The sequence below is a fragment of the Rhodofomes roseus genome (genome assembly GCF_022264815.1).
Source record: "Rhodofomes roseus strain CIRM-BRFM 1785 chromosome Unknown C8Q71scaffold_31, whole genome shotgun sequence".
Lineage (NCBI taxonomy): Eukaryota > Fungi > Basidiomycota > Agaricomycetes > Polyporales > Fomitopsidaceae > Rhodofomes > Rhodofomes roseus.
Window position 1 is genome coordinate 207,499 of NW_025952987.1, and position 26,607 is coordinate 234,105.

General features: G+C 58.2%; 11 protein-coding genes across 11 annotated transcripts; 8 read left to right on the forward strand and 3 right to left on the reverse strand.

Annotated features, from left to right (window-relative positions):
- The first annotated feature begins 2,115 nt into the window (after window positions 1-2,115).
- C8Q71DRAFT_785990 (uncharacterized protein) lies at window positions 2,116-4,934 on the forward strand. The gene is made up of 4 exons (XM_047925100.1): window positions 2,116-2,709; window positions 2,878-4,210; window positions 4,272-4,374; window positions 4,433-4,934. The coding sequence occupies exons 1-4, from the start codon at window positions 2,564-2,566 to the stop codon at window positions 4,552-4,554; spliced, it is 1,704 nt and encodes a 567-aa protein (XP_047773773.1). The 5' UTR covers window positions 2,116-2,563; the 3' UTR covers window positions 4,555-4,934.
- Window positions 4,935-5,632: 698 nt separating this feature from the next.
- Window positions 5,633-6,682, reverse strand: C8Q71DRAFT_785995 (Ca2+-binding EF-hand superfamily protein). Its single transcript, XM_047925101.1, has 4 exons — window positions 6,235-6,682; window positions 6,002-6,149; window positions 5,757-5,940; window positions 5,633-5,700 (listed from the first exon to the last, which is right to left on the reverse strand). The coding sequence occupies exons 1-3, from the start codon at window positions 6,494-6,496 to the stop codon at window positions 5,853-5,855; spliced, it is 498 nt and encodes a 165-aa protein (XP_047773774.1). The 5' UTR covers window positions 6,497-6,682; the 3' UTR covers window positions 5,633-5,700; window positions 5,757-5,852.
- C8Q71DRAFT_785997 (uncharacterized protein) lies at window positions 6,672-7,696 on the forward strand. Its single transcript, XM_047925102.1, has 3 exons — window positions 6,672-7,274; window positions 7,330-7,476; window positions 7,527-7,696. The coding sequence occupies exons 1-2, from the start codon at window positions 6,823-6,825 to the stop codon at window positions 7,442-7,444; spliced, it is 567 nt and encodes a 188-aa protein (XP_047773775.1). The 5' UTR covers window positions 6,672-6,822; the 3' UTR covers window positions 7,445-7,476; window positions 7,527-7,696.
- Window positions 7,697-7,830: 134 nt separating this feature from the next.
- C8Q71DRAFT_785999 (Clavaminate synthase-like protein) lies at window positions 7,831-9,944 on the forward strand. Its single transcript, XM_047925103.1, has 6 exons — window positions 7,831-8,170; window positions 8,228-8,290; window positions 8,577-9,185; window positions 9,244-9,438; window positions 9,504-9,523; window positions 9,589-9,944. The coding sequence occupies exons 1-6, from the start codon at window positions 7,871-7,873 to the stop codon at window positions 9,746-9,748; spliced, it is 1,347 nt and encodes a 448-aa protein (XP_047773776.1). The 5' UTR covers window positions 7,831-7,870; the 3' UTR covers window positions 9,749-9,944.
- A 198-nt stretch (window positions 9,945-10,142) lies between these two features.
- On the reverse strand, window positions 10,143-12,980 carry C8Q71DRAFT_367591 (glycoside hydrolase family 89 protein). Its single transcript, XM_047918110.1, has 3 exons — window positions 12,562-12,980; window positions 12,384-12,503; window positions 10,143-12,315 (listed from the first exon to the last, which is right to left on the reverse strand). Exons 1-3 carry the CDS (start codon window positions 12,795-12,797, stop codon window positions 10,446-10,448), a joined length of 2,226 nt encoding a protein of 741 aa, XP_047773777.1. The 5' UTR covers window positions 12,798-12,980; the 3' UTR covers window positions 10,143-10,445.
- Window positions 12,981-13,732: 752 nt separating this feature from the next.
- Window positions 13,733-15,098, forward strand: C8Q71DRAFT_786006 (mitochondrial ribosomal protein S15). The gene is made up of 3 exons (XM_047925105.1): window positions 13,733-13,905; window positions 13,959-14,546; window positions 14,615-15,098. The coding sequence occupies exons 1-3, from the start codon at window positions 13,881-13,883 to the stop codon at window positions 14,824-14,826; spliced, it is 825 nt and encodes a 274-aa protein (XP_047773778.1). The 5' UTR covers window positions 13,733-13,880; the 3' UTR covers window positions 14,827-15,098.
- Window positions 15,099-15,436: 338 nt separating this feature from the next.
- On the forward strand, window positions 15,437-18,696 carry C8Q71DRAFT_367665 (uncharacterized protein). Its single transcript, XM_047918112.1, has 6 exons — window positions 15,437-15,493; window positions 15,547-15,983; window positions 16,038-16,524; window positions 16,576-17,133; window positions 17,195-17,529; window positions 17,579-18,696. The coding sequence occupies exons 1-6, from the start codon at window positions 15,484-15,486 to the stop codon at window positions 18,416-18,418; spliced, it is 2,667 nt and encodes an 888-aa protein (XP_047773779.1). The 5' UTR covers window positions 15,437-15,483; the 3' UTR covers window positions 18,419-18,696.
- On the reverse strand, window positions 18,594-19,619 carry C8Q71DRAFT_367662 (uncharacterized protein). The gene is made up of 4 exons (XM_047918111.1): window positions 19,419-19,619; window positions 19,032-19,364; window positions 18,871-18,964; window positions 18,594-18,804 (listed from the first exon to the last, which is right to left on the reverse strand). The coding sequence occupies exons 1-4, from the start codon at window positions 19,580-19,582 to the stop codon at window positions 18,769-18,771; spliced, it is 627 nt and encodes a 208-aa protein (XP_047773780.1). The 5' UTR covers window positions 19,583-19,619; the 3' UTR covers window positions 18,594-18,768.
- A 369-nt stretch (window positions 19,620-19,988) lies between these two features.
- Window positions 19,989-21,918, forward strand: C8Q71DRAFT_786013 (uncharacterized protein). The gene is made up of 2 exons (XM_047925106.1): window positions 19,989-20,023; window positions 20,076-21,918. Exon 2 carries the CDS (start codon window positions 20,182-20,184, stop codon window positions 21,814-21,816), a length of 1,635 nt encoding a protein of 544 aa, XP_047773781.1. The 5' UTR covers window positions 19,989-20,023; window positions 20,076-20,181; the 3' UTR covers window positions 21,817-21,918.
- Window positions 21,919-22,158: 240 nt separating this feature from the next.
- On the forward strand, window positions 22,159-23,910 carry C8Q71DRAFT_862489 (uncharacterized protein; the record flags this gene model as incomplete). The annotated part of the gene is made up of 6 exons (XM_047928033.1): window positions 22,159-22,525; window positions 22,574-22,643; window positions 22,699-22,802; window positions 22,853-23,090; window positions 23,144-23,780; window positions 23,833-23,910. 6 exons carry the CDS (start codon window positions 22,159-22,161, stop codon window positions 23,908-23,910), a joined length of 1,494 nt encoding a protein of 497 aa, XP_047773782.1.
- A 495-nt stretch (window positions 23,911-24,405) lies between these two features.
- Window positions 24,406-26,383, forward strand: C8Q71DRAFT_367854 (uncharacterized protein). Its single transcript, XM_047918113.1, has 5 exons — window positions 24,406-24,599; window positions 24,653-24,756; window positions 25,047-25,287; window positions 25,343-25,988; window positions 26,045-26,383. The coding sequence occupies exons 1-5, from the start codon at window positions 24,550-24,552 to the stop codon at window positions 26,120-26,122; spliced, it is 1,119 nt and encodes a 372-aa protein (XP_047773783.1). The 5' UTR covers window positions 24,406-24,549; the 3' UTR covers window positions 26,123-26,383.
- The last annotated feature ends 224 nt before the right edge of the window (window positions 26,384-26,607 follow it).

The window sequence follows — 26,607 nt, forward strand, 5'->3', positions numbered from 1 at the left end:
CACTTGTTTCGCTGAGACCCGGAAGGAAGACCGCGCCATGGGAGCAGCCCGACGCCGACAATACACAGCGAGAGCTGCCTATATCTACCGGCTAGCAATGAAGTGCGCCGCGCATAGCGTCCGGTCCGCGCCCGGATCACCCCAATAGGCCTCCGATGATGAACGACACCGACCACGCGGGTTTCAAAGGCGTTCCCACTCCATCTACTTCAACCGAACAATATCTTGAGTTCGAGATCTATCGTCTATCAGCCGGCGGAACTGGAGCGCCTGAGAGTACTTACCCTTGCTGTAGCAGTGGGAATGTCTCAAACGAGCAGAGACGAGTTTCAAAGTACCGATGTTGTGTGAGTGAACTCCCCAGTGTCGTCAGTTCAAGTTTTGCTAAGTCGCTATGTGGTACGTGCATACGGCGGACTCCATATGCAGTAGCAATTGTTTGCAGTGCTAGATACGTGGTAGGTGGCCGTTGAGACTCAGCGGCGTGCCGTTACCTCGCTTGCTTTGATGTGCTTTCCCATCCAGGAACACGATGCGTCGAGGCGCAACTGTATTAGGATGCTTCCAGGGTTGTCGAGGCATCCTGAACCTTAACACTGACCAAACAAACCCAAGCGCGAGTCACGACTGCGTCCTTTTCCACACCTTTCGGGGTTGAACTGATGAAGAATGCCGACATCTCCCGTCACCGTTTCGAGCCTCTCTGTCGCGCTTTGTCCCATGCCAGAGAAGTCAGATTGTCAATTTGAAGTGCGACATCCCAGACTTCTCTTTCGTCGGGGAAACCCTTCGGCATGTTGCGAGAGCACCGAAGGCTTCATTGGCAAGTGTTCTGGCGGCCGTCACGATCTCGGGTTCGTCAGTATCTGTCGTGTTATATGAAACGCTGACTTCTCGACTGGAATGCCCTCGCTTCCCCTGACGCGGCCGTCACATGGCTATCACAAGGACTGTTATGTCGTCATACCTGGAACCCTTCACCTCGCATTCAAATGGTATGCGGCGGTCTTCCTCCGATAACAAGTCGATTCGTTGGGACTGACATACTCTGCACGCACGCTTTGACTCCACCGGAGTTGCTATCTGATCCGCAGTCTCTTCATGCATGTTTCCCGTGAGTCTGCCGTCCACATCATATCTATGCCGCTACAAAACCCGGCGCGCTGCTACGCCTCTCGGGGAGTTTTTGTCACCATCGAACGGTGCCTTTCGCTGAGCGGAAGCATCGAATGGACCGAGGCGCGCAACCATCGGCGCGGGAAGCGGCCATACAGTGCACCCCGCCTCTTGCACTGAGGGTCTGGATGCGCCGTGACTTCCCGCTATTGCTTCTAGCGATAAAAATTATCGACGCTGGCGTTCAGTGTACGTGTTGAATGTCATCGATACGATGGCAGATGGTGAAACGGAGAGGGCTCTGCGAGAGCCTCGCCAGCCGCCGTAGCTATTGAGTGCAGAGGCCTCAGAAAGGCAGTCCGGATCCAGGGTAGACTACCGTTAGAAACAGAAACCTTCTGCTCATCAACGCGTACGATTACCGTCGGTGAGTGCACCTAAGGGTATCCACAGCTTTGCTGTTCGCAGGAACGACTAGCTAAAATTGCCCTTCTGTACACGTTATTAGGAGGCCATACATCCTGCACCGAGAGATGGCTCGCGAGAACGCTTCCAACATTGGCGGAGATCCATTTCAGTATCATATGCCTCTACCGCGGTGGCTTTAAACTCGTGATGGTGAACCTAGATAGATAACATTTGTCGCGTCGGCGATCGAGTACTGATTGCTACCCAAAAGGGTTTAGTCATATTATCAAAGCCAGGGGATCGGAGTGTTCTTGTCAAGATCTGGACCGCGATGAGGGCCGCCTTAGGGCTCAATTGGAGTGACCACGAGAGCATCGGGCAGACTTGACCCAGGACACCACATCCGTGGACGAATTGGAATAGACAGAAGGGCCTCTGAGGACCGTGCCACGAAGGTTCTCGGGGGAGATTCGGCTGTGGGAAGGCAAACTATGCCAGTCTGCCCAAGGCGTACCGAATTGGAAGGGTCCACCAGGCCTTCGGGAAGGACACGCTGGAGGTAATCTGAGGACGATAAAGAGCTGGAGGATGTGGCCTTTGCGTCGCATCAAAGCGACACTGGCTGGTTCCGCTGCTTTGTTCTCTGGAGCCACGGTCAATTTCGTCACCCGGAGCCTGCATCGCCGTGGCCAAGGTTACTGTGCGGCGCTGTGCAGCGATCGCCCAGTGTGGCTGGTGCAGCGCTTTGCCTTTCGCCGTTCCTGAGACGTCCTTGTGGCCCATTTTGTTCTGCACAACCTATATTAGCTCAGGTTTCGTTCTACTCTCTTTCGCCTTCCCACTTCTTCCTGCTCACGACGCTCACGACCACATTCTATCTTGTTCCACGATCCCAACTTACTCTACGCTCGTGCCACTCAAAGCCAACCTCTAGTCGTCCTCTCTATCTGCTAACTGCCCCTGAACCCAACTCTGTTCCACCGCCCGGCCCCGCCATCAACCCCGCGCGCCATCACGAACATTAGGAAATATTGCCCGAATGTCTGGGTCGCTTCCATTTGTCGCGCCTTTTGTTTCGCAGCGGAGTTTCTACTTACCGCCAGCGAATGGCGCGTGCTCCGAGTCGATCACATCCGCTCCGGTGCCTCAAATTCGTGATCAGTTTAAGCCTGGCCCAGTTCGAAGGTCCGTACCTATCCCTGCCTTATTTGTCTGTGGTCCCGACTGTCGGTGGCTGGATCACGCTTCAATCGCCAGTGTGTCCCCAGCCCGTTATATTATATCCGCCGCTGTTCCTTCCTGTCGGTCTGGCTTGATATCACCGTCCCATCCACTCACCCATCTCTCTGGCAGTCGCGACTTATACGGCGTCACCGGGCAGTCACCGATGGAACATCTCCTTCGCTTCCAGCTCGCCCACCACCGCTCCTCCCAGATACCACACTACGACTACTCCCATACTATTCAATATCAGCCGGTAATGTCCTCACAGTCTTACCTTCGATCCTCTGCGCCACATTCGCACCCAGTGCCGATACCCAACGCGCAGTCGTATCAGCGGGACTCTTCTGTCTCGTCCTACTCGCCTTCCGTCAATGACTTCCCTCCCCCTCCCGGACTTCCTCTCCCCCCTCCTGGATATGCCCCTCCTTCCGGAGGCGTTCCTCCGCCGTCCGCATTTGCCTTGCCGCCCTCTTATGGCATGGCGGGGGATCATGATCCGGCGGCCATGGCTCACAAGAACATGTACGGCGGCGGTGAGCAAGGCAACGAACAACTCTGGGCGTACCAGGAGCGACCGGCGCAAGGCGATCTTTACAACGGCGGCTCCTACCACTCGCAGGAGTCCTTCCCCAGCGCCGAGGATGCCAACAGCCTGCTCAATCGCTACCTCAAGCAGGAACCCCCTGTCATCAGCCTCGACGATCTGTCGTCCAACTACTTTCCTGCGGACGTCGCCGACCCTGCGCTGGCCTCTTACCACACGCTACACGGTCAGGGCCACGATTCGATGACTGCGGACTTCGGATACGGCTTTGACCATCCCGCCCAGCCGCAGAGCTACGACGGCGGGTCGCCGTCGTTTACCCTCACCTCGGACCCAAACCTGCAGTATCCGCCGCCGTCCGAGTCGGTCCCCCGCTTTGTCAGCCCCGCTCAGATCTCCCCCGGCATGTCGCCCGCCACGCCGCTTCACACCGTGGACAATAACGAAACGGCTGGCCTCGACCCTCGGTATACTGTCGGAAGCCCGCCCGCCCTTCACCCGGGCAGTGCGAGCTCCAGTTCGCTCAGCTCGCAGGAGAGCTTCCTCAGCCAAGCGCCTTATCCGCTCGCATCGCCGGTTATTGAGCAGACGGTGGACCTCCCCGAGATTGGCCGTCCTTCGAAACGAAGGCGCGCAGTGAGTTTCACCAGTTCGTCATCGTCTGAGCAGTATCAAGATGGGGAGTCGGAGAGGGAGACCGACGATGGCATGGACGACGACGACGAGTATGTCGAGGACGGCGTGTCTCGTCTGCGCACCCGTCTGCGGACCGTCTCGTCAGCCTCTTCGTCGTCTCGCTCGGACCTCCCTGCCCGCCGCATGGCTCCGCCGGTGCCGGTGCCCAATCTGACGAAGAAGAGCCGAGGCCGTCGTGTTCCTACGGCCAGCAGCGTCCTTACCGAGGACCTTGTGGAGAAGGTGCGTCCATTATTTCAATTGCCGCAGCGAACATGCCTGACCGGCGAGCCTCACTTCACAGGGACGCAGGGGCTACATGTGTGAGGTGGACGGGTGCGGGAAGTGCTTTGCTCGTGGCGAGCACCTCAAGCGTCACGTCCGGAGCATCCACACGAACGAAAAGCGTGAGTGCAATCCCCGCGCCGGTGAATTCGGTATGACTTACGATAACCCCGCATGTAGCTCACAAGTGTCCCTTCCCTGGCTGCGGCAAGGACTTCAGCCGGCACGACAATCTCGGGCAACACATGCGGGTCCACAAGAACTGGCCGTCCAAGCAGCGCCGCTTGGCAGGACCCGCGTAAGCGGGTGATGCCTTCACGAATGACAGATGACGCCCACTTTAACTCGTTACGAAACTGGTTCAACGGCTGGTAGCCCCATGTCTGCGTTGCACGATCATTATTACCCAGTTATTTCTCTCGTCTTGGGATTCAAGGGCTTACTTGGAACTCACTGTTGTTGTATACGGACTCGCCTCGCTCTGTAACGATACGAACATCCAGACCGCCCGCCCCCACTGTATGATTAACCGCGCTTCCATTATACACACCCTCGGGTCGCTTATTAGCCCTAGACATGTTGCTCGACACAATCTGTCAGTCACTTGCACTTTGCCCGTCTCGCCCATAATTGTCCGACCGCCCGGAGCTTCAGTGTCAATGGCGGTGCGTACCGCGCGCGCACCTGTCACGGCATCCTGGCGACATTCCTCGAAACGCAAGCCTCGGAACTCATTTGGTGATCCGCCCTGCTTGAGGATGTCAGCCTCCAGGTCCGTGCGCTCCCACTGGACCCGTCCACGGTCCACATCGCGGTGCGCCCTGGCGTGGCTGGTACCCCAGATGCGGGACGGACCATCGATGGGGACAAGAGGCTGTGTGCAGCCTGCGCCTGGGCTAAGCCAGATAGGGAGCATGCGGCCACGGTGACGGGCGCCCCGCACGGCGGCCCGCGTGCCTCGTTTTTCGGCGCCGCCGCGCAGTTGCCCGACCTGGGGCGCGGCCTGGCGCACGTGCTACGGTCAGCTGCATGTGGCCCGCCTGTGGCGCTGCCCTTATCCGTCTTCCTTCTGAACCTTCTCCTCCCTCGGCACCGTCTTCGGCTTGGGCTGCGATGGGCGCGGGCCATAGCCTTTCGGTCTAGGACGCCGTAGGCACGAATGGGATCTGCATTGTTGGTCTAGAATAGTGTGGCCCACTCACCCACTAACTCGTATTGCACTAGCAGCACCCCTTGGGCACCACTGGATATTAGTACGGGGCGCGCTGCCAAACCCTGGACCCCTCATGTATCCATATCCGACAATGAACAGACTATACCTTGTTTCTTATCAGCGTGCCTGCGTTCGGGGAGCACGGCAGACCTCGAATGCCGCGGAGGTGATCGAGCCAGGGATTCTAGAATTACACAACGAACAAGAGATACACACTGTCCGCGTACAGTAAGACCTGCGAAAGAGACGGCCACTCAGGAGCTGCGCGCACTCTATAAGGCCTAGACTCACCAAAAATAATGTATCTGACACATCTAGACATGGATATGCAAGAGAGCGAGATATGCACACGGATATCAGGACATAGGGCAACTTTGACCGTTTGCTTCACGCGTCATCGGTCATTATGGCGAAAAACTCTTGTTCGTTGATCTCGCCGTCTTGGTCAAGGTCAAACTCGTCGATCATGGCTTGTCTATGCGGCCACAGCTTAGCTTTGGCCACACCGTACACACACTCAGACGCGAAGGACTCACAGCTCGTCGTCCTCTAGCCGGTCACCGATCTCCTTCGCTACTCTCCGCAGGTTCCGCAGGCTGATTTTGCCTGTGTTATCATCGTCGAAGAGCTGGAACGCTCTCCGTATCTCCTCCATAGGGTCTCTCGCTAGTATCCGTTCGCTCACTGAGTAGAACACACGAGGATACGCGCATGAACAAAAGGCCGCAGTGAGCAGCAGGGCCAGGTGCAAGCGACGCGTCGCACTCACTGATTTTCGCGAAGTCCTCAAAGTCCATCAGGCCGTGTCCCGTCTTGTCATGATCCCGCAGGATCTTCAGCACCTCCGCCTTCTTCAGGTCGAACCCGAGTGCGCGCATCGCGACCTTGAGCTCGTGGTAGTCGACGCAGCCGTCCTTGTCCGTGTCGAACAGCTCGAACGCCTCCTTGATCTCCTGCTTCTGCTCGTCGGTCAGTTCGGGGCGCTGGTGCGTGCGCCGCTTCGCCTTTGTCGCTGCGGATGACGAGTACATGGTTTATGGCGAGATAGACACGCGTAGGGTAGGGTACGGTCGAGAGACGCGGTAAGCGTGTTGGTGGCGTTGAATTGAACGCGTCGCGTCTACGGTCTCGAGCCTCGTGTAGGCGCTTAACGACGTCCTTCCCTTTCTGGGCAGGTGTTCGCGACGGTCCGCTGTTCAGTCGACTCTTGGTTTCACATTGACGGGGACATTATAAGTATAGTACGCCGTTTGCGAACGCTCATTCCACAGCCAGGCTCTACTTCTATGTCCCTGTACACTATCTTACAAACATCGGCGCGTTGGTCTACCGTCTCGACACGTCTTCACGTGACCGTATGTTGGTTCCAAGACGAGAGCTGCAGCTGCCACCCAAGTTCCAACTGTCAGCCTGTGCCAGCCTTAGGCCGTCTTATTCAACAACTTTGACCTTGCGCTCCTATTGGGTCCCCTTGCCGCGGTCTTTCCGGCTCGTCTTTGACACCCGTCTAGTGTTGCTCTCAGCGCGTCTCTTGCTCCTCGCGATGGCCCTGCCAGACTGGAATGCCATGACTCAAGCCCTCGAGGCGATCGGCGAGCAGATCGCTCTTATCCCCAACTACGTAGACGAGTTCAAGCAGCAGTATCCGCTGCAACGAGACGTTATGCAGCAAATTGAACAAATGCGCCAGGAGATCCAGCAGGGCCACGAACGGCAACAGGCATTCCAGCAGCAGATCCAGGCGCAAGTAGCGGCCATGCAGCAGGGATTGAGCGCAATGCAGAAAGGGATGGCGGAGATGGAGCTTCGGTACGTCTCCTTTATGTTCATCCGTTCTTGCTGCTCTATGCTCATCCTTCGGTAGTATTCAAGCACGGACGACTAATGCTACCAGGGATAATACGCCGTCTCTCGCTTATGCGCCAATCCCGGCCGGAGGTGTTGAGCCCCCCAACGGTCCAAATGAAAGTATACCTTAGCTACAAGAAGTTGGACTGGCTCGCTTTGACAGGTACATTACGATTCTTCGTGTTTATTGTGGTGATCAACGCGACTTTCCAGCGGATGAAGCCATCGTTGTCTCTCGAAGGCTTGGGCACCTGAACTGCCCGCACAAGCCACGGACGAGGACATGATGCACCATCTGACGGACTTCCGGGCCTCTGATGGATACTTCAAATTGACTTTGTATTTCGGGCGGAATAATCAGGCAGACGTGATTGGGTGTTTAAGCTTTGTAGTGCTAAGTGACTGTACAGTATAGTGCTGTGTACGCCAAGCGAGTAAGTATGCGTGTCGGTATGAAGTTTGTCTCGTACCCAGCCGGTTTTTACAGTCGCACCCCACCACCGCACTGAAAACACTGGTGGGGTGCGACTGTAAAAACCGGCTGGGTACGAGACAATATGAAGTCATCGGCACAGAGTGGCTGCGCGCGCTTGTGGGGTCCCGTCAACGGCACGCCGCGGGCGCACGATAGCCCTCTGAGTCTGATTCTGAGTCTGTCCCGCCCTCCGTCCTGCTCTTCATCACACTCGCCACGCCCTCCCGCTCACCGAAACATGGCCATCGCAGTCGCCCCGCTTCCCCTCCCGCCCTCCGCAGACCCATCCAAATTCGCCGACTTCGGCAGGGAGGTCAAGGGCGTGAACCCCGGCACGCTCACCCCGGAGCAGTTCAAGGAGATCGAACAGCTTCTGTACAAGGTGCGTGATGCCTTCTGTCGGCGATTAGGAGGAAGATTGACGGCGTGGTATGGACAGCATGGCGCTCTGCTCTTCCGGGATGTGCATGTTACGCCCGAACAGCAGTATGCTCTGACGAAGGTGAGCCTATCATTCCATCATCCTTCGATCATTCTATCGGACGAGCTGCTTCCCCGGGACTACCTCGCAATGCCACATGTGCACGACATCCATCTTGTGTTGTGCAACCCCGGATGCCGTCAGAGTTCATCTATGCGCGCATCCCGCGATGCTATTGGCCCGTGAGACTCGTAAATGGGCATCGTGCAGTCAGCCTTCACTGACTGGAAAATATTGTCCGCGCGAGCAATCGACTATGTACTCTAGGAAATAGCATGAAGCAGGGAAGCTAATAACCAAAACACAGGCCTTCGACCCCGCTTCGGAAAGCTATGGCCACGGAAACAACAAGACGCAGAGCACCAAGAAGTCGATCCTCCACCCCGACCTCAAGACCATCCCCCGCGTCCCGCAGGTACAGCTCATCGGGAACGGCACGGTCTACAACCACGAGGGGCTCGCGGAGGCGATGCTCAAGCACCCCTCGCACACGACCTTCCATAAGACCCGCGTCTCCGAAGAGGACACCGAGAAGGGTTACACGCGCTACTACCGCTGGCACATCGACGCGGCGCTCTACGACCTCTCCCCGCCGAAGGTGACCACGCTCTACGGCATCAAGGTCCCGCAAGGCAAGCGCCAGATCGTGCTGTACGATGACGGTACGGGCGACGAGCTCGACGTGCCCCTGGGCACGACCGCTTTCGTATGGGGCAAGACGATTTTTGACTTACTCCCGTCGGAGCTGAAGAGCCTCGCGGTACGGAGCAAGGTCAAGTACGCGCCGCACCCGTACGTGTGGATGGCCCCCGCCCACGCAAACTCGACCGGCCTGGGCATCGAGACGGAAGGCCTTGAGCTGCCACTCGAGGAGCTCCCGCCCTGGGAGGAGTCGAGGCGGAAGACACTCCCAGTCGTGAGTATATGCGCAGACGACGCATATATGGCATCCCATTGACCCTGGCACCCCACAGCTCTGGAAGAACCCCGCCACCGGCGACCTCCACTTCCAAGTCCACCCGTGCGGCGCGGCTGAGCTTCTCGTCGACCCGCTCCCAGAGGGTGCCAAAAGGGAAGGTGCGCTCTACCCCGACGGCACACATATTACCGACCTCGGCACTGTCCGTGCGCTGCTCTACAAGATGCAGCGGCCCGCCATCGCTCCTCCGGTGCGCCCTCCTCTTCTTTCTCTCATTGCTACCATCTGCTGACACCCTGTATCTTACACCAACAGCTCGTCTACCCACATGATTGGTACGTCTTATCGTTACACGTCACAGAAGCCGTTAGTGTACTCACCAGGTCGTCCCTCTATGTAGGAAGGAGAATGACCTCGTCCTGTTCCACAACCGCGGTGTGCTCCACACCGTCGTCGGCGCGTTCAAGCCGGACCAGGTGCGCGCGTTCCACCAGTGCAACCTCGCTGCGTCAGACGACCCGGTGGGTCCCACGCCCGAGGACGTCAAGGCGTGGGCTTGAGCGCTACGAACGAGTCAATGGGATTGTGGGCCATGAGGACGCTTTGGGGTGAGTCTTAGATCTGTATGCCAGTGGGGTCTCTTGGGTTAGTGGAGTTTTGGTGTACGCGCTGTGTCTGCTATCTGGTGATGCTGTGATGTGTTGTTGTACGATCTAGCTCTTCTTGAATAACAGAATGCCAGACATGTCTACAGAACGATGTCTTGTGCGTCCTGCCGGTCTCGGTGGACGCCGTCCTAGTGGCCCCGTATCGGCCCCTCTGGGCGTACGGGCCTCTCTTGGTGGTGAACATAAGGCCGTACTGTCCTTCGGAGACTCACGCACGGACTCTTAGGGGTGCTGTTCGTCATCGGAACAACAGGAACAGCTAGGCACCCTTCAGGCAAGCACAAGATGCTAGACAACCTCATTGACCCAGTAATCAGATGTGTGACAGCAAAGTGACTACAGCAGCACATTTGCGGCTTGCTAGACTGACAAGTACAACGAACATCGGATGCAACGTAGCTACTTATCCCCGTCACCGACCGCTTCTGTCGTTCTCATACTTGTTACAGGCATGCAGAATGCAGATTGCAGAGAGAAAAATGTCTAGATTATACTGTGTAGTTTAGTCTAGACTCTACCCACAAAGTGCTGCAACGGAATGAGTGCGTATGCAGAATATTCCCTAGTCCATAGTACCGAATGATCCCTCTTAAATGTAGTCCTGCATGATCCCCTGCACGACGCTCAAAGCGTCGCCGTTGATCAGCGTACTCAGGTTCAGCGTCTCCGCATCCCACGCCTCGCCAATCGCGAACATCTGGCTGCTCAGCGCGGAGCTATCGTACGCCTGCCCGCTCTCGGTGATGTTCGCGAGGTAGCCGATGAACGTCTCCCAGCGCTGGTAGTAGTACGTGCCGACGAGGCCCGCCCACTGCTTCGACGCGTAGTCGTTGATCTCGCCGTCCGGGCCCCAGAGCGTGATCTGGTTCCGCGCGTTGTACTCGAGGTAGTCCGCGTACGTCGTGTTGTCCCCCGCGAGGCTCCGCGCGGCGGAGAGCCACGTCGGCAGCAGGAAGTTCTGGTCCGTCCAGAGGAGCGTGTCGAGGTCGCGCAGGATCGTGAGGAGCGGCTGGCCCGTGGCGTTGATGGCCGCGGCGGATCCGCCGGAGGAGTATGTCGAAACGAGCGCGTTGTACGCGTCGATGAAGCGGTTCGCGAGGAGCTGCCGCGCGGTGTCGACGAGGTCGTAGACGAACTCGGGCACATTGAGCAGCGCAGGGTTCTCCGTGGCGGCTTGGACGAGGTTCTGAAGCGCGGGCACGATTGTCGTGTTGGTGTCGTACGTGATCTCAGTGGGATGATGTCCAGTACGATCTGTCAGGCCTGAAGTTGCGGGCTCCAGCTCGAGGATGCCTTTGATAGTCGCCTGCGTGTCGGGGTTGCTGTTGCTGTACACAGTGCTACTGAGGATCTGCCACGCGGTCTGTGCAGCAGCAGGCAATGGGCTGACGGTATATCGGCGTGCGACCCAGGCCTCTGTGTATGCGCTGATGTTGATCGACGTAGACGACCAGGCTTGGTCAAGGAGGATGTCATAGACGATCTCGTTCCCCTCTTGACCCTCCATCGTCAGACCGATGCCCTTCATGTTCGGGGAGGACGCAAGAGCAGAGAGCGGGTCGGAGACGAGTACGGGCATATTGCCCTCCATCCCCATGTTACCTCCGTAGTCGTGGAGCTCGCACCACACCCACTGCTTTCCGTAGTACGAATTCGTCCGCTGCCACTGCGGCTGCGCCTCGGAGTACAGGTCCAGCACGATCATGGAATCATCGCCGGACACACCGCCAAGGTACGCAGAGATGCGCTCATCCGTCCAGAACGACTCGCTCGAGAAGAACAGCCAGCCCTGCATCATCCAGACCGCCTCCGCATCCGCCGCGCGGAGCGCCGCGAAGGTATTGTTCGAGATGCTCGCGAGGTAGCCCGTGTCGCCGCTGTACGGGTTGTTCTCGTTGTACTGGTCGAGCGTGTAGATGTGCGTGACGTTCTCGCCGAAGGCCGCCTGCTGCTTGTTGATGAACGACGTCTGCATCGTCGTGAAGAGATCGTCCCACGGCTCCAGGAAGGTCACGTCTGTGAGGTCTGCGGGGAAGCCGCTCCACTGGCTCCCGTTGATGATGGATGAACTCGGGTAGAGGTCCGCGAATGCGCGCGGGACGAAGCCTGTGAAGGCGGGCAGGACGGGCGTCATACCGAGCTCGTACATGCGCGCGACGATCTGCTTCTGAAGGGAATATTGGTCGTCGATCCATTGTGTGGGCAGTGGGCCGCCCCAACTCCCCTGGATGTTCCCGAAGCGATTCCATGCCTGGAAGGCAGGCCCTGAGAGGAAGGACGAGATATCCTCGTCACTGAGTCCGACCTCTTGGAAGACCTGAATAAGAGTATACTCGTAACCCACCCAAGCGAGGGGGAGGTTCACACCGCGGAGGGCGAGCCAGTCAAGCTCGGCCTGCCATTGGTCCCAGCTCCAGAAAGCAGCCGTGTAGTCAAAGGTGACAGTGTTAAAATGATACCTACAAACAAGGCGCGCATGTCAGTGGCGAGAGATGTTGACAGGATCGGGATCAAGCGACGGACGGACCTATAAGGTACGATTGCTGTTCCGTTGACCGGAGTGCCCACTTTTGGGAGTGTGGACGACAGTTGGCTCAGGCGCGACCCGGTCCACCAGATGTCCACGCCGCCAAACTGCGTCACATATCTGCATCGTCGCTGAGTTCGCAGGGAGGCTCCAAGGCACGACACGCGAACGCACTCACGTGTAAAGGCCCCTCGCACACGCGCTGACGGTCGTACACTGCACGGAAACGCCGTCCCCGGAGGCGGGATCGCTAATCGCGAAGGAGTCGCCGCCGCCGTCGATCAGCGAGAAGGTGAACGAGTTCGCATGCTGGGGGATCTGGCGCTGGACTAGCGCATAAATCCCGTCGAGACTCGTCGTCGCAGCATGCACCAGAAGCGCGCCGGACGCGAGCAGCACGAGGGAGAGGCGCATCGCGAGGGATCCTGGAAGGCCGCTGGTACGACGGACCTGATATAGCGGGCGAGGGACGGCAGAGAAGCATCAGATTCAGTCAGGTCTGCGAAGGGTGTGCGTGCCGAAAGAGCCCCGGCGATACAGAGGCCGATACGTTCCATCAAAACGGATGCGGCAGACAAGAGCGAGCAAGGGCATATGCAGTCGCCTGCGTTATCGCCTGGCCGCCGAGATTGTCGCGCGCAGCCCAAGAACGCTATTCGACAGCGTAGACGTAGTCCCACATTCGAGCTGCTCAGGGCGAGTTGAATCCCTCGATGTCTGTAGGGTCGCACACGTTCGTATTTCAGGGATTCTGCAGGGAGGCGAGGACGCACGTACGCACCTATTCCCAGCGGACCCTGCCTTCTCCCACACGTTCACTTGTGTCTCGCTCTCCTCTTCGAACGTGTTTTGCTCGCATCTCGTGCTCTCCGAACCCGCACTGTCTCAGACTGTCTCGTTCTCTGTGGTTTTGTAAATACCTCGGGCTTGTCGCAGTGTGGACCGGAGGGCTCGCTGCAGCCTTGTTGCGACTCACTTGCGAGTGAGGATGTTTCAGGCGCTGTGGAATCAGGGCATCCACCGAACGTGCCAAAAAATTGCTTGCCGCTGAGAAACCTCGTCCCATTCCTGTACGATAACCCCAACGATCCCGCAACCAATGGCTTGCGACCGACAGCCTAGGCAGACAAGAACAAGTTTCGCGAAAGAAGATCATATTGCAAGGAAGAGCAGTAGAGTACAGACGGACAGATGTCACAGGGATGTGTCGACATGCCACGACATAGAGAACTGGGTCGCAACACTTCCTAACCTGCTTAGCCATAGCCAGATCTCGAGAGGACAGGACTCCGGAGAGTCACTGGCACTGTTTCGACGGTCGCGCGGTCGACATCGAGCAGCGTGGCATATCTCTCTGAAGGAGAGCACCCCGCCCGCGCAGGCCTCTTATACCCCGTCAGGCGTCTAATCGAGGATTCCCACGACACGGGTCGGCGCCTGTCCCACCCGGCTTTTGCTGCCACTTCGTCTGTAACACCGAGCTCGACGTGGAACACGATGCTCAGGGCGCGGTTGTCACAATGTGCGTCCGGACTCTCTCCCTATGCCAGGTTCTTGCTAATGCTTGGGATGCAGGCACACGCACCGTCGCATCGACCAGTTCGGCTCATAGCGCACACTTGCACACTACCGCCGCTCTGCGGGTATCGCACAAGGGCCAGAGCAAGAACAAGAGAGTTCTAGAAAAGGAGGCAGAGGACCTCCAGCGCACCGCGAACCGCCCGCACGTCGTGCTGGGGCATCGCCCAGGCGACGAGGCGAAGTGGACGAACTGCGATCTTGCCCGCGTCATCGTCACCGAGGCGGACGTCGACACCGCACCGGTCCCGCCCCCGGAGGCGCGCTCCCCCGACGACGCGCGCCCGCCGCCGTACATGAACTTCGGCGTGGGCGAGCAGGAGCGCGAGCTCCTCTTTGACGTGCTCCCGAACCTGAGCATTGAGGGCTCGATCAGCGAGAGGGCGAAGCATAACCCAGCGGCGCTCGCGCGCGAGGAGAAGTACGCGGATGCGAGGGAAGCGCAGAAGGCGGTGCAGTTTGCGAGGCTCGTCGCGCTGAGGAACGCGAATGCGAAGGGCATCTTGTTCGAGAACAAGAGGCGGATTGTCGCTGCGTTCTCGGAGTCGGAAGACGTGGTGGATACGGGTCGGCCTGAGGTTCAAGGTGCGTGAATGATGCGCTGGTGTATTCGCTGTGCCACTGAAGCAGAATGTTTTCACTGGGTGGAATAGCTGCCATCTACACAGTGCGGATACGCGCCGTTTGGAATCACCTCATGGAGCAAAAGAAGGACTTCATCAGCCGGCAGAGACTGCGAGAGCTGGTCCACAAGCGGGCCAAGGTGTTGCGATACCTGAAGCGGGTCGACATTGACCGGTATGAACGATGTCTCGAACGCATTGGGGTAGAGCCTGAGAGTGTCGAGGGCGAGCTTGTGGTTTGACGTGACGTATCTGTTGATACTTTGCGCGGGTGTTGCAGCTCTACTATACGTTACTCTGGGAGACTTATTGCATTCAGGACCACGTGCTGTCTGGTTCATGTCGGTGACGCCTTGCTAAAGTGAACGGACCTCTGTTTGTTGTCGCGCCTCAAGATGTGTGTCAGGGGTGATATGTTTGTGCTCCTTGTGCTCCAGGAAACGCGGCTATGTGCCCAGACTGTACCGAAACCCGTAATTTCGTGTCCAAATGGGTCAGCGGGATGCTCGATCGATTCCGCTCGTACACGTCAGAGTGTAACAGGCTATCCGGTATACCTTCGAGACCGTGGAATGATATTCGGTCTGTGAATATCCTCCCGACGAATAGATTGCCCTGTTTAGCTTGACACAGTTGACAGCGCAGCTAGTTCGGGGAAGACCCCGTCTCAGAACAAAATTGTGTCTGCATTGAGAATCCGGACTATTCGCACATTCGAGTCCTCGATCTTGCAGGACAACGTCTGGTAGACTGTGGATTCAATGGGACTTCGAATGAGGATAGTTGCCATATTGGGAGGGGGCAGCCGGAGAGGCACCGGGGATGTGACGCTTGGAAGCGATCGACAGCGTCAGCGGTGTGAGGGCCACCCAGTCGTCTCCCAAACACGACCGTCCCCCATGGCTGCAGGTATGTCTCCCGTGTCGCCTGCATATATATATATATATACATTTATTTGACAGTCGACCCTCTTCCTGCAGTCCCGCCATCTCCGTCGGCCGCCATGGTCGACTTCCCCTCGTCCTCCGAGCTCTCCGCGAGCCAGTCCGACATTCGTTACCAGCGCGCCCAACACCTCCCCTTCCGCCGCATCTCCCTCCCCTCTGCCCCCAACCTCCTCCAACGCCAGTCTGTCGTCAGTACCGCCTCCTTCGACTCGCTCCCTGAGGAGAACAGCCCGCCCGGGCCCGCCGTGTCCCCGACCACACCCACCGTAATAAGGAACGCGACGCGGTCCCCAGCGCGCAGACCCTCGTCGGTGGACGTCGCGCGTAAGGCACGGCGCCGGAGCCAGATGCGTCCGATTGACGAGCAGAGAGAAGCGAAACGGCGGAAGGTCATCAACGAGTTCCATGAGACAGAGAAGTCGTATGTGGATGGGTTGGAGCTCATATATTCGGTGCGTCTGCCCGAGTGATATGCGCCGCGCACGGCCACTCATTCAGCGATGCAGCACTTCCTGACGCCCATCATCGCGTCGCTGGACACACCACAGCAGCTCCTCGACCGGAACGAGCTCACGTCCATATTCTCCAACTTCATCGACATCTGGAACCTCCACCGCTCCTTCTATACCTCCCTCACCACCTTCCTCGACAGCTCCTCGTCGTCACAAGCCGAAGAGTCAGCGCCGCCCTTGTCCCCGGTGCTTCTCTCCCACTTCCCCTACCTGTCACTGTACACACCGTTCGTCTCATCCTTTCCAGATAGCCTCGCCTCGTATACCGCTCTGCTCAATAGCCACCCTACATTTGCGGTCTTCATCGCCCAGCAAGAAGCCGATCCCCGCTGCGGGAAACTCAAGTTCCGAGACTGGCTACTGACGATCGTGCAGAGATGTCCGCGGTACTTGTTACTCCTCAAGGACCTCATCGGCTGCACAGACCACGAAGATCCAGAGTACGCACAGCTGGCAGCCGTGCACACTCTCGTCTCGAAGAGTAAGTCGCCGTCCCCACGTCGACCTTACTAAGTCTCACTCTGTCTCGCAGTCACGTCCTCCCTCAATGCGTCCCTGCACACGCACGCCCAGACCCTCGCGCTCCTCGCGCTCCAGCGGAACACCGCGAACCTGCCCTTCAAGCTCATCACGCCGGGGCGCACCTTCCTCAGGCGCGCGCCGCTCCTGCAGCTCGAGGGCTCCCTCGCGAAGGAGCGTGAGTTCCTGCTCTTCTCCGACTGCCTCCTCTGGCTCGCGAGCGCAGACGGCGAAGTGGCCTACGGCGGGTGGGGCGGCGAGCCCTCGCCGACCTCCCCCGCCTCCCCCGCACGCCCGCCGCTTATCCGCACGCGCAGCAAGAGCGACGCGGACATGGCTGGCGCGGCGGAGGCGATCAAGCGCAAGGAGAGTGTGCTCAAGTTTAGGCTGCATGCGAGCCCCGCGAAGAAGAAGGCGAGGCATGCAAGTAGCGGGACCGACGAGAGGTGGGTTTACAAGGGGTATGTGGATCTGGTGGACATGGAAGTCGTGGTGCCCCCTGCAAGAGAGTTCGGTGATGAAAGGCGGCTGGAGGTCTTGAGCCCGCAGCAGTCGTTTGCTGTGTATGCCGGTGAGCAGCAAGTCCTTTCAGCTCATTAGAAGGCCTGACATACCGCCCTGATGTTTCTCAGCGAACGAGGAGGAACGGGACGACTGGTGCGCAGCCATACGGAACGCCAAAAGCTCACTCCTTGTCTCGCTGAACGTCATGCAGCCCAACTCGACGCTCACGTCATCATCCTCGACGAACCACTTACGGCGTACGCTGCAGGCACTGCCATACTCGCCTGAAGAGAACGGGTTGAAGCCCAAGAGGGGGCGCGTCGATCACTTCGTACCAGCGATTTGGATACCAGACGGCAAGGCGCAGAGCTGCATGAGATGTGGGCGGACGTTTGGCTGGCGGAGACGAAGGCATCATTGTCGGCTGTGTGGCAGATGTGTCTGCGGGAGTTGTTCCGGCAAGGTGATTCTTTGTACGCTCTACGTACCGCCGCATATATTGACCGACCCAGACCTTCTTTATTTTGGATGACGGCGGCGGCAAGGACAGCAAGGACTCACACAAGCCCGCACGCGCATGCGACGCCTGTTACGAGACCGTGTTCCCTGTCTTTGACTCCTACCACACATCCTCATCTCTTCATGGCGTCGGCGCCGGCACGACGCATTCGCACCTGACACTCTCCGGGCTCAAGAGCATGCCCTCGCTCGTGCTCGGCGACCACCGTCTCTCGTCCCCCGCTGCACTCCTCGCCGTCGACCTCGAGCTCGAGAGCCCAAAGCGCGTGCTCACGCGGATCGAGGACGAGTCTGTCTACGGAGGCGCAGACGCAGGGGAGGGTATGGACGACACGGACGGGGCACCCGCCGTGCCCGCAATACGGATCCGGCCCACAGCGCGCCCGCGCAGCTACGTGCAGATCCTAGAGGACTTCCGGGAGCACGAGCACGGGACGCCGAGCCCGAGCCGGTCGCGCTTCGGCACGCCCGCGGGCGACGAGTCGCTACTCACGCTCGACTCGCCGCGGGACGGGCAGATGCTGGAGGTGCCCGCGGACGACGGCGCGTCGCTCGCGACGACGGACTCGCCGCGCCGCGCGGGCTCGAGCCTCCCGCCGACGCCGCGGAAGGAGAACACGGCGCGCAGGCACAAGCGGTTTTCCCTCCCTGCGGTCGCGCTCCAGACGAGCCCCGTGACGGCGCGCCCGAACGTGGTCGGCGAGGGGAACTCGCGCCGGTTCTCGCTCGTGCTCGGGAGGGGTTCGAACGTGCATGCGCAGGAGCCGAGCGGGTTCAAGGACGGGTTGGCGGCGGGGAAGCTGAGTGAGCTGTTGAGTCGGGTGAGGGGCTGAATGCTGAGATGAGGGGCTGAGGTTCGTTGTCATGATCAGGACATCATACGTGTCGTGGGTGTGCTGAGCTCGCGCCGATGTTATGCTTATCGGGCAAGTCCTGGTGCCCTTGCTAAGTTGCTGATTGCTCATTTAATTCTCGGATATTGGCATGCCGAATGTACCACCACCACATCTTGCAACCGTGTATTTGCAGCACATGTCTCTTGCGCATATTCATTCACATGAAGCATATGGACTATACAATTCGTCGCCGCCCTAGTTGATAGCTGCCCGCCTGTAATATGTACACGGACAGCAAGTTTAATATTGAGTAAGATTGACGGATACTTCTGTAGAGATGTAGGCTATTAGCCCGGGAAGGACATGATTTTGTGGTGGTATTGCTGCAGTATTTGCGTTGTTCATGCATGTGAGGGTGCAAGGATACTCAAAAGTCGCTGATCACTTACCAGATCATCCGGCAACCAATCCTCGAATTTTTGGAGCAAATCCACCGGGTTCTTTCCGCGCATTGCCTTGAAAACGGGCCCTCCACAATCATACCTGGGCGCATCACCGATACCCAATCAGCCAGCGTGCTCGTGAAGACATGCAACGGACGACAGCATACGCCATCAACATCTTCTTTTCCAGACGAATCTCTCCGTCATACAGGAAATTGCCGATACGAGGGAAGTCGGGTGCGGGCGGGAGGCCAGGCCCGGGATCGGACTTGCGTGCTTTGCTAGGCTTGGACGGACCTGCCTCTGCCTCTGCAGGGCGTTTCTGACCCGCTTGCGCTGGGGATTGACTAGAGGATACACTCTCGCCTAGCACCAGTGCGATATATTGGAGTTCCGTTAGCACTTGCTTGCCCATTTTCTTTGCGCTCTCGAAGGTACTAGGCGGGCTGCGGGCCCCGACGACGACGTAGGTAGGCTTTGAGGAGGGTGCTACGATACTCCTGTATGAGAACTCAATCCTCTCGATTATTATCCTGAGCTGTCCGAACACGCACCCGCCGTTGGCACGACAGAGCTCTCTTGCATGGTCCGTAGACATGGTCGCCCATATTCCTCCGAAGTGGAAAGACTTCCCTGAGAGGTTTTGACTTGCCGGTGGTCTCCATGCTGGCGGCTCAGGCGAGGAGGAAATATCGATGACTGAGTCTCTGCCGCTCATGTCAGCGCGTCTTGGTTGAGAGCGGACACGATGTGCGTTGTGCAGTGAGTCTGACCTTCACGCTCGCGACTCTAGATTCAACACGTGATCGTGTCGACGTTCGTTGACTCGTACTTCGCAGCATCGATCGATTTCAGCGCTGTTGCGCTTTCACGAACTCCTGCGAACACTGCTGAGCCAGCAGTTGTCATCTTTCAAATCAGTTAGAGCCCTTCGCTGGACTGAAGCAGGGAGTAGTGAATCCTCGCCGCGTACAAATTTTCGGATAGAACCAACTACATTGCCTGTAAGTTCGGTTTCAACCCACTCCCGAGGATATCACACCGAGCACTGCCATTCCTATCTTTGTCTCCCTATCAATTCGAACAACATAATGAGGATGCCAGCTCCCGATGAATCCAGCAATGGCTCCCGTACGCGTCCATCCGAGTCGTTACTCAGGTTTGTCCCATTCCTTGTCATGTCACGATCCTATGCTGAGAACTGTCGGCAGCTTGAAGCTTGCAATTTCACAGAGCTACGGGCCGGATTCAGGTCGGGAACAAATCTGCACGGAACTCCTCGCCAGCCTGAGCTTGGACGAGTTGCCGAGCGAGGTCATGCATCCTGCTATGGATGATGCTCTACGGCAGGTGCAGGAGTACGTGCTGCGTGCCAACGCGTTTATGACCAAACTGCGGACCCTGCGGAACTCATCTGTCCATGTCAACCGCGTCCCGACCGAACTTCTCGCTGAAATATTATGTCACGCAATCCCGCCGTCAAAACGGTCGGATATCTCTCTACTCAACCGTGTAACCCATGTCTGTAGGCATTGGCGTACGGTGGCCCTCGACGCCGCCGAGCTTTGGGGAACGTTGTGGATTGACTGCCCGAGCGACTATGACGCATTCGACGAGTCGGACGACGACCGTGACGAGCTCCCGAGTTTCATCGAAGAATATCTACGGCGATCAAAATCATATCCTCTTGACGTCACTATCATGGGCCTCAACGGCACTCGTGTGGACGACTGTATCGAGGTTCTGCAGTCTCACCAGCATCGCGTCCGGAAACTGCGGATACAAGCGGAGGACCACGAAACCATGCGATCTGTCCTGCCCCGCCTTTCGTACATGGATGCCCCGCTGCTTGAGGACCTCAGGCTGGGGGCGGCTCTTCCAAGTTATTCAATCGTGTATCCTCCGTTGATATTCCAGCCGCATGATCTCTTCGGCGGACATTTCCCTCCTTTGCACTCCATCTATCTCTCAGATGTGTCCCTGTCTCTCAGTGCCGAGTCTAACATCCTGCGAAACCTGCAGCACCTCATCCTCACGGGGCAGGGCATCTCAATCACCGAGATGGACACATTATTCGACATCCTGGACCGTTGTCCTGACCTCAAGACCCTCAAACTTCACAGCTCGGGATTGTCACCTTCCACTGCACCTCAGCACCCTTCCCGTACGGACAGGGTTGTGTTGCTGCCCTCTCTACGGGTTGCATCCATAGACTGGGAGCAGTCCATGGTCGCTGGCTGGCTCCTTACACACCTTTGCCTCCCTGAGACCGCCAATCTGAACGTGGTTCTCTCCCGCGACGATCATCTGCCTGTTCGTGCTTCTATTCGCACCCTTTCCTCCATACGCACCCTGCGGATAGCCATTGAAGAGGAGTTACTTATCCAGGGATACGCGCATCACAACAAACCCTCGTTCATACGCAAGTCCTTGCGACCTACAAAGAGCGCGTTAAGTTTATGTATGCGGTTCCACACGGAGGAGGAAGCGCGCGATCACTTCACTCATTTTTTGCAAGCACACCGGGACGTCTCTCTGTTCAGCGCCGTCGACACTTTGACAATCGGCCGCGGAGACTTTTACCTACCTGATCATTGGGCTAGCCTCTTCGAAGTCATGCCTGGGCTGCGGATGCTGCATGTCTGCGGGGTCGACAAAAGCCTGTCCTCATGCCTTGCCGCCCTCTGCGCGTCAGACACAGCACGCGGTCAAAGTGTGACATATGTGCGGCCCCGCCTGGCTGCGCTGCAAATCTTGGAGATACAAGGCATGCGGGGCTTGCAGAATGAAGACTCAAAAGCTGCGCTGACGAGAGCCGTGCGGCTCATGAGCATGGAGGGTGCGCTACAAACCCTGAGATTGAACGGACGCTCTCCATGGCATGCGGGAGTGGATGCGGAGCTCTTGCGACAGTTCTGCACGGTAGAGATCACAGAAGTAGCCTCAGACTAGGGTTGATGGGCACGGCTTGTACTCTAGCACGGTTTGTTCTGGCTGCCAGAATGGGAGATTCAGACGAAGTGATTTGGACCTCCTGTTCTTTCTCAATCTCCGTCCATCGAGCTACATATATACAAGGCCCTTGACCATCGAATGCTGTTGTTTCAATAGACGCGAGGAAGCGCCGAGACGGATGACGTCGGTGGAGTGATGCTGCGGGGAAGTCCGCGAGCGTAGCTATCCCCAAATCTGCAGATCTGTTCGCACAGGCATGTCTCACTGCTACTGCTGCGCTCGCCGCCCTCCGTCGCGCACCCTGCGCATGTCTCCCTCCCTCCTCCCTCCATCTCCCAGATGCCCATGAGCTCCAAGTGGTGGTCCGACGACCGTCCTCACCGCCATGCGTACGAGCTCCTTCCCGGCGGCGCAGACTACCCTCCCAAGCCCTACGCTGCCCGCTGGTCCTTCTCATACCGACGATGCCTCAGACTCGTTGCGCTTGCGGCGGCCAGCCTGGCTACGATCGCGATAGTCGCGAAGTCGTTCCGAGCCTCTCCACCACCACCACCGCTCTATCCCGATCCTACCACACTCCCGCCGGAGCTGCTACCGCCACTGTATGGCAGGTTCCATGAGCTCGAAATGCAGCTGCCACAACACCAGCCGGATTATCCGCTGGCGGAGGGGAGGAAGTACTTTCATGTGAACAACACAGTCCTATGTGCGCGGTGTCCTCCATTGTCTATCTCCACTACTTACTCGTCGATAGTCTCAGGATGGGGCAACGCTATGCAAGAGCTCCTTCTACTACACTATCTGACCTATCGTTCCGGTCGCTCGTAAGTAGCGCTATTGCTTGCCGTCCCGTGGATTCTCACTGACCGATGATCGCAGCTTTGTGTTCGATAACTACACATGGAACGATGATGGCAGCCAGTGGACCTACAACAACGGGAAGATTGTTCCCTCCCAGATACCCCTCTCAGCGCAAATACAAGGTATGACCCGCCTTCATAACATCCATTTATATACCTTAACATGGGATCAGGCCCTACGGTTGGCGCACCCATACCCAGCGATCCATACGCCCCTTTGGCAGTAATACACGAGCACTTCCAAAAGGAGTGCCCGAACCCTACCCTCATCTCGAACGACGAAGTGATCGGCCACCTAGGTAGCGAGGCAACCGCCGGCCAGATCATCGACGCATGGGCGGAGAAGCTGCGTTCGATGGACGATCCGTGCATCGAAGTGCCCCGGAGCTCAAAATCCATCTTCGACATCTTGTACGTCTAGGCTATTGACTGATCACAAGTCTAGCACGACTCACCTGTCGCAGCGTCTTCGGCTCCGCCGAACGTCTCCTCGACGTCTGGCCCGAGTTCTCCGCTTCCCCTATGATCACCCAGCTTGGCTGGTCGCCCCTGATCGAGCTCGCCTTCGACACGAATCGTGAGACGATCTCGCCCTCCACCCCGCTCGAGCCGCCTCTCTACTCCCGCCCGTTTACATCCAACGGCGACCGGTACACGCCATTGCCCGGACTGCTCGCGCTGCACATCCGGCGGGGCGACTTCGAGGAGCACTGCAAGTCGCTCGCGCACTACAACGCGACGTTCACGGGGTACAACACCTTGTCCGAATTGTCAGACCGATTCGACGAGCCCCTACCGGGCGACGAGGACGAGCGCGCGGAGGCGTACCGGCCGCACTGCTTCCCGGATATCAGTGAGATCGTCGCGAAGACGGAGGAGGTGCGCGCGTCGGAGGCGGGCGAGGGCCTCCGCCGCGTGTATGTGATGACGAACGGCCCGGCGAAGTGGATCGACCAGCTGAAGCGGGCGTTGCTGAAGAAGGGCGGGTGGGACGGCGTCGCGAGCAGCCGGGACGTTGCCGTGAACAAGGAGCAGAAGTATGTCGAGCAGGCGGTGGACATGCTGATTGGCCAGCGGGCACAGGTGTTTGTTGGCAACGGCGTGAGTGCTCCTGGCTTGCTGTGCGTCGCCAATGATGCTAACATCGCTGCAGTTCTCGAGTCTGACGGGACAGATAGTCATGCTCAGGGCGGCGAATGGATTCCCGGTGGACTCGAGTCGATTCTTCTGAGACACTTGTACTAGCGGATTGCATGTATACTCCTTCAGTCGATGTCTGCATTACATATACACCGTCGAAACTTTGCGAATGATGGGCAGCGGGCTGCACGCGAGCAGAACATAGTGGGCGCCTAGTGTGGGCGTCGAGTAGAGGATGGACGGTGGAGCTGAGGCGGATGCCCACGCTTGCCTCTGCGCACACACGGCGACAACGAGCCCGCCATGTTCGGCCAACGCTTTTCGCGACACTCGCGGGCCTCTGAGGACCACATCCTGCCCACCCCCGTACACGACCGCCACGACCGCCACACCCCCCGCTCCTGCCTCCGCTGGCCACACAACAAGCGCTACACGCGAATAGCGGTCCTCGCCCTCCTCGCCCTCTCCGCCTTCGCCCTCCTGCGCGGCGCGTTCCGCGAGCCAGAGGAGTACGTCGTCCTCGTCGACGACCCCCCAGAGAACCACATCTTCCCGCCGCTCTACCAGCAGCACCACGAGCACGAGCTTGCCCTGCCACAGCACCACGAGCAGGCAGACCCGGCCGGCAAGTACATCTTCTTCGCGAACCATGTCCACGGTGCGTCGCCATGCCTTCGTTGCTGAGTGACGTCGCGCCGACGCGCAGGTAGCCTCGGGGTGGGGGAACGCCATGCAGGAGCTGCTGTTCAACTCGTATTTAGCGTACAACACAGGACGGCAGTGCGTACCCGCTCTGTGCGTTTCCGACGCGGGCTGACCGCGCGCGCGCCCAGCTTTGCGTTCGATAACTACACTTGGAACAGGGACGGCTCCGACTACACGGACTACAACGGCAAGCTCATCCCCTCGCGGATCCCGAATACCGCGCTCATCCGAGGTGCGTCCTGCCTGTCTGAGCTGAGCCAGGGCTTGTTCCTGTCTTGCAAGGCGATGTGGATCCTTTGGAGGTGGACGTGCAGTCAAGGTTGATTTTGGTTATGATGGGCATTTTTGACCATTGGGCGCGGTAGGCTTGATGCTGAGATGTGCCGCGGACAGACGGTCTCATGGGGTGGAGGAAATACCGAAAGTACCGGCCACAAGTCCCGAGGGACGTAAGGCTGGGAACAAGCCCTGGTCCGCATATAGGATTGCATACCTGGGACGCTGCTCACTGTCATAGCGCAGGACCTGCTGTGGGCGACCCATTCCCGCCCGGAGACAACGCCTCGCTCGCAGTCGTCAAAGAGTATTTTGACAAGGTCTGCCCGGAGCCCACCGTCATCAGCAGCGATGTGGTCGGCAAGACACTCGATGGCGATGCGTCTGCGCAGACCGTGCTCGAGGCATGGGTCGCAAAGCTGCGCGCGATGGACGACCACCCATGCATCGAAATCGAGCGTGACACCCAGCAAATCTTCTCAATATGGTACGCACAGCGTCTGGTACCCATGCTACTCAGTCGTACTCACAACCTTCTGAAGGATCTTCGGCTCGACACGCGTCCTCGACATCTTCCCCGGATTCGCGAAGTCACCCATCATGACCCTCTTCCGCTGGTCCCCCCTGATCGAGTCTGCCTTCGCGGTTAATCGGCCAGTCATCTCCCCACCCACCTTCCTCGACAAACTCCTGCCCTCGATCCCCTTCTTGCGGCCATCCACGCCCTACCCGATGATTTCCGGCCTGCTCGTGCTACACATCCGCCGGGGCGACTTCGCGGAGCACTGCGCGCACCTCGCGCGGTGGTCCTCGCTCTTCAACGGATTCAACTCGTTCCCGGAGCTGCCGGACCAGTTCGAGCCGCCGCCGGGCGCGGGCTGGGGCGAGAACACGCCCGAGAACACGCAGCTGTACATGCAGCGGTGCTTCCCGACCGTAGAGCAGATCGTCGAGAAGGTGAGAGACGTGCGCGCGACGCGCGCGGGGCGCGGCCTGCGGAACGTGTACATCATGACGAACGGCGCAAAGGAGTGGGTGGACGAGCTGAAGGCGGCGCTGTTTGCGATGGGTGGGCTGGAGCGGGTCACAGGGAGTAGGGATGTCCTGCTGAATTGGGAACAAAAGTATGTGGCGCAGGCCGTGGACATGCTCATCGGCCAGAGGGCACAGGTGCTCATCGGGAACGGGGTAAGCGCGCTGCTTCAAGTCCGTTGTGTCTGCGACCTAAATACGTCCGTCCACAGTTCTCGAGTCTGACCTCGAACATCGTCATGATGCGTATGGCAAACGGCTTCGCACCCGATAGCAACCGTTTCTGGTAGCCCGCGCCCGTCCAAACATATTAGAACCGGTCTCCTCTGCTCGGCGGACGATGGCTAGGATATATTGCTCTAATTAGGAACACCCTTTCCCTGTACTTGTATGCTCTGGCAGGCAGATATCGTCTCGCGCAGGAACACTTGGATACCCTTGCGCGTGTGCGCACGGATTGTTGCGATGGCCAGTTTGCTCAATTGTCATGGGTATGTGTAAAGGGCCACGGCTACTACTGCATGATCATGTCATTATCTCTAGATGTCCGACGATTTGATCGCTGTAGTAGGTTTGTGACACGGAGCCAAAATGATATTGACTGGGGCGTACGCAAGCATCCAATGTCTCCGTATAGGCGGCACTAAATCCTCTCAAACAACAACGTCTCTCACATATACTCTCCGGCAGAAAAGCTATCCAGAACTCAACACATTCACCGCACAGGTACAGGATCTATCCACGCACATAACGCATCCCACAAAATCTTTTGACT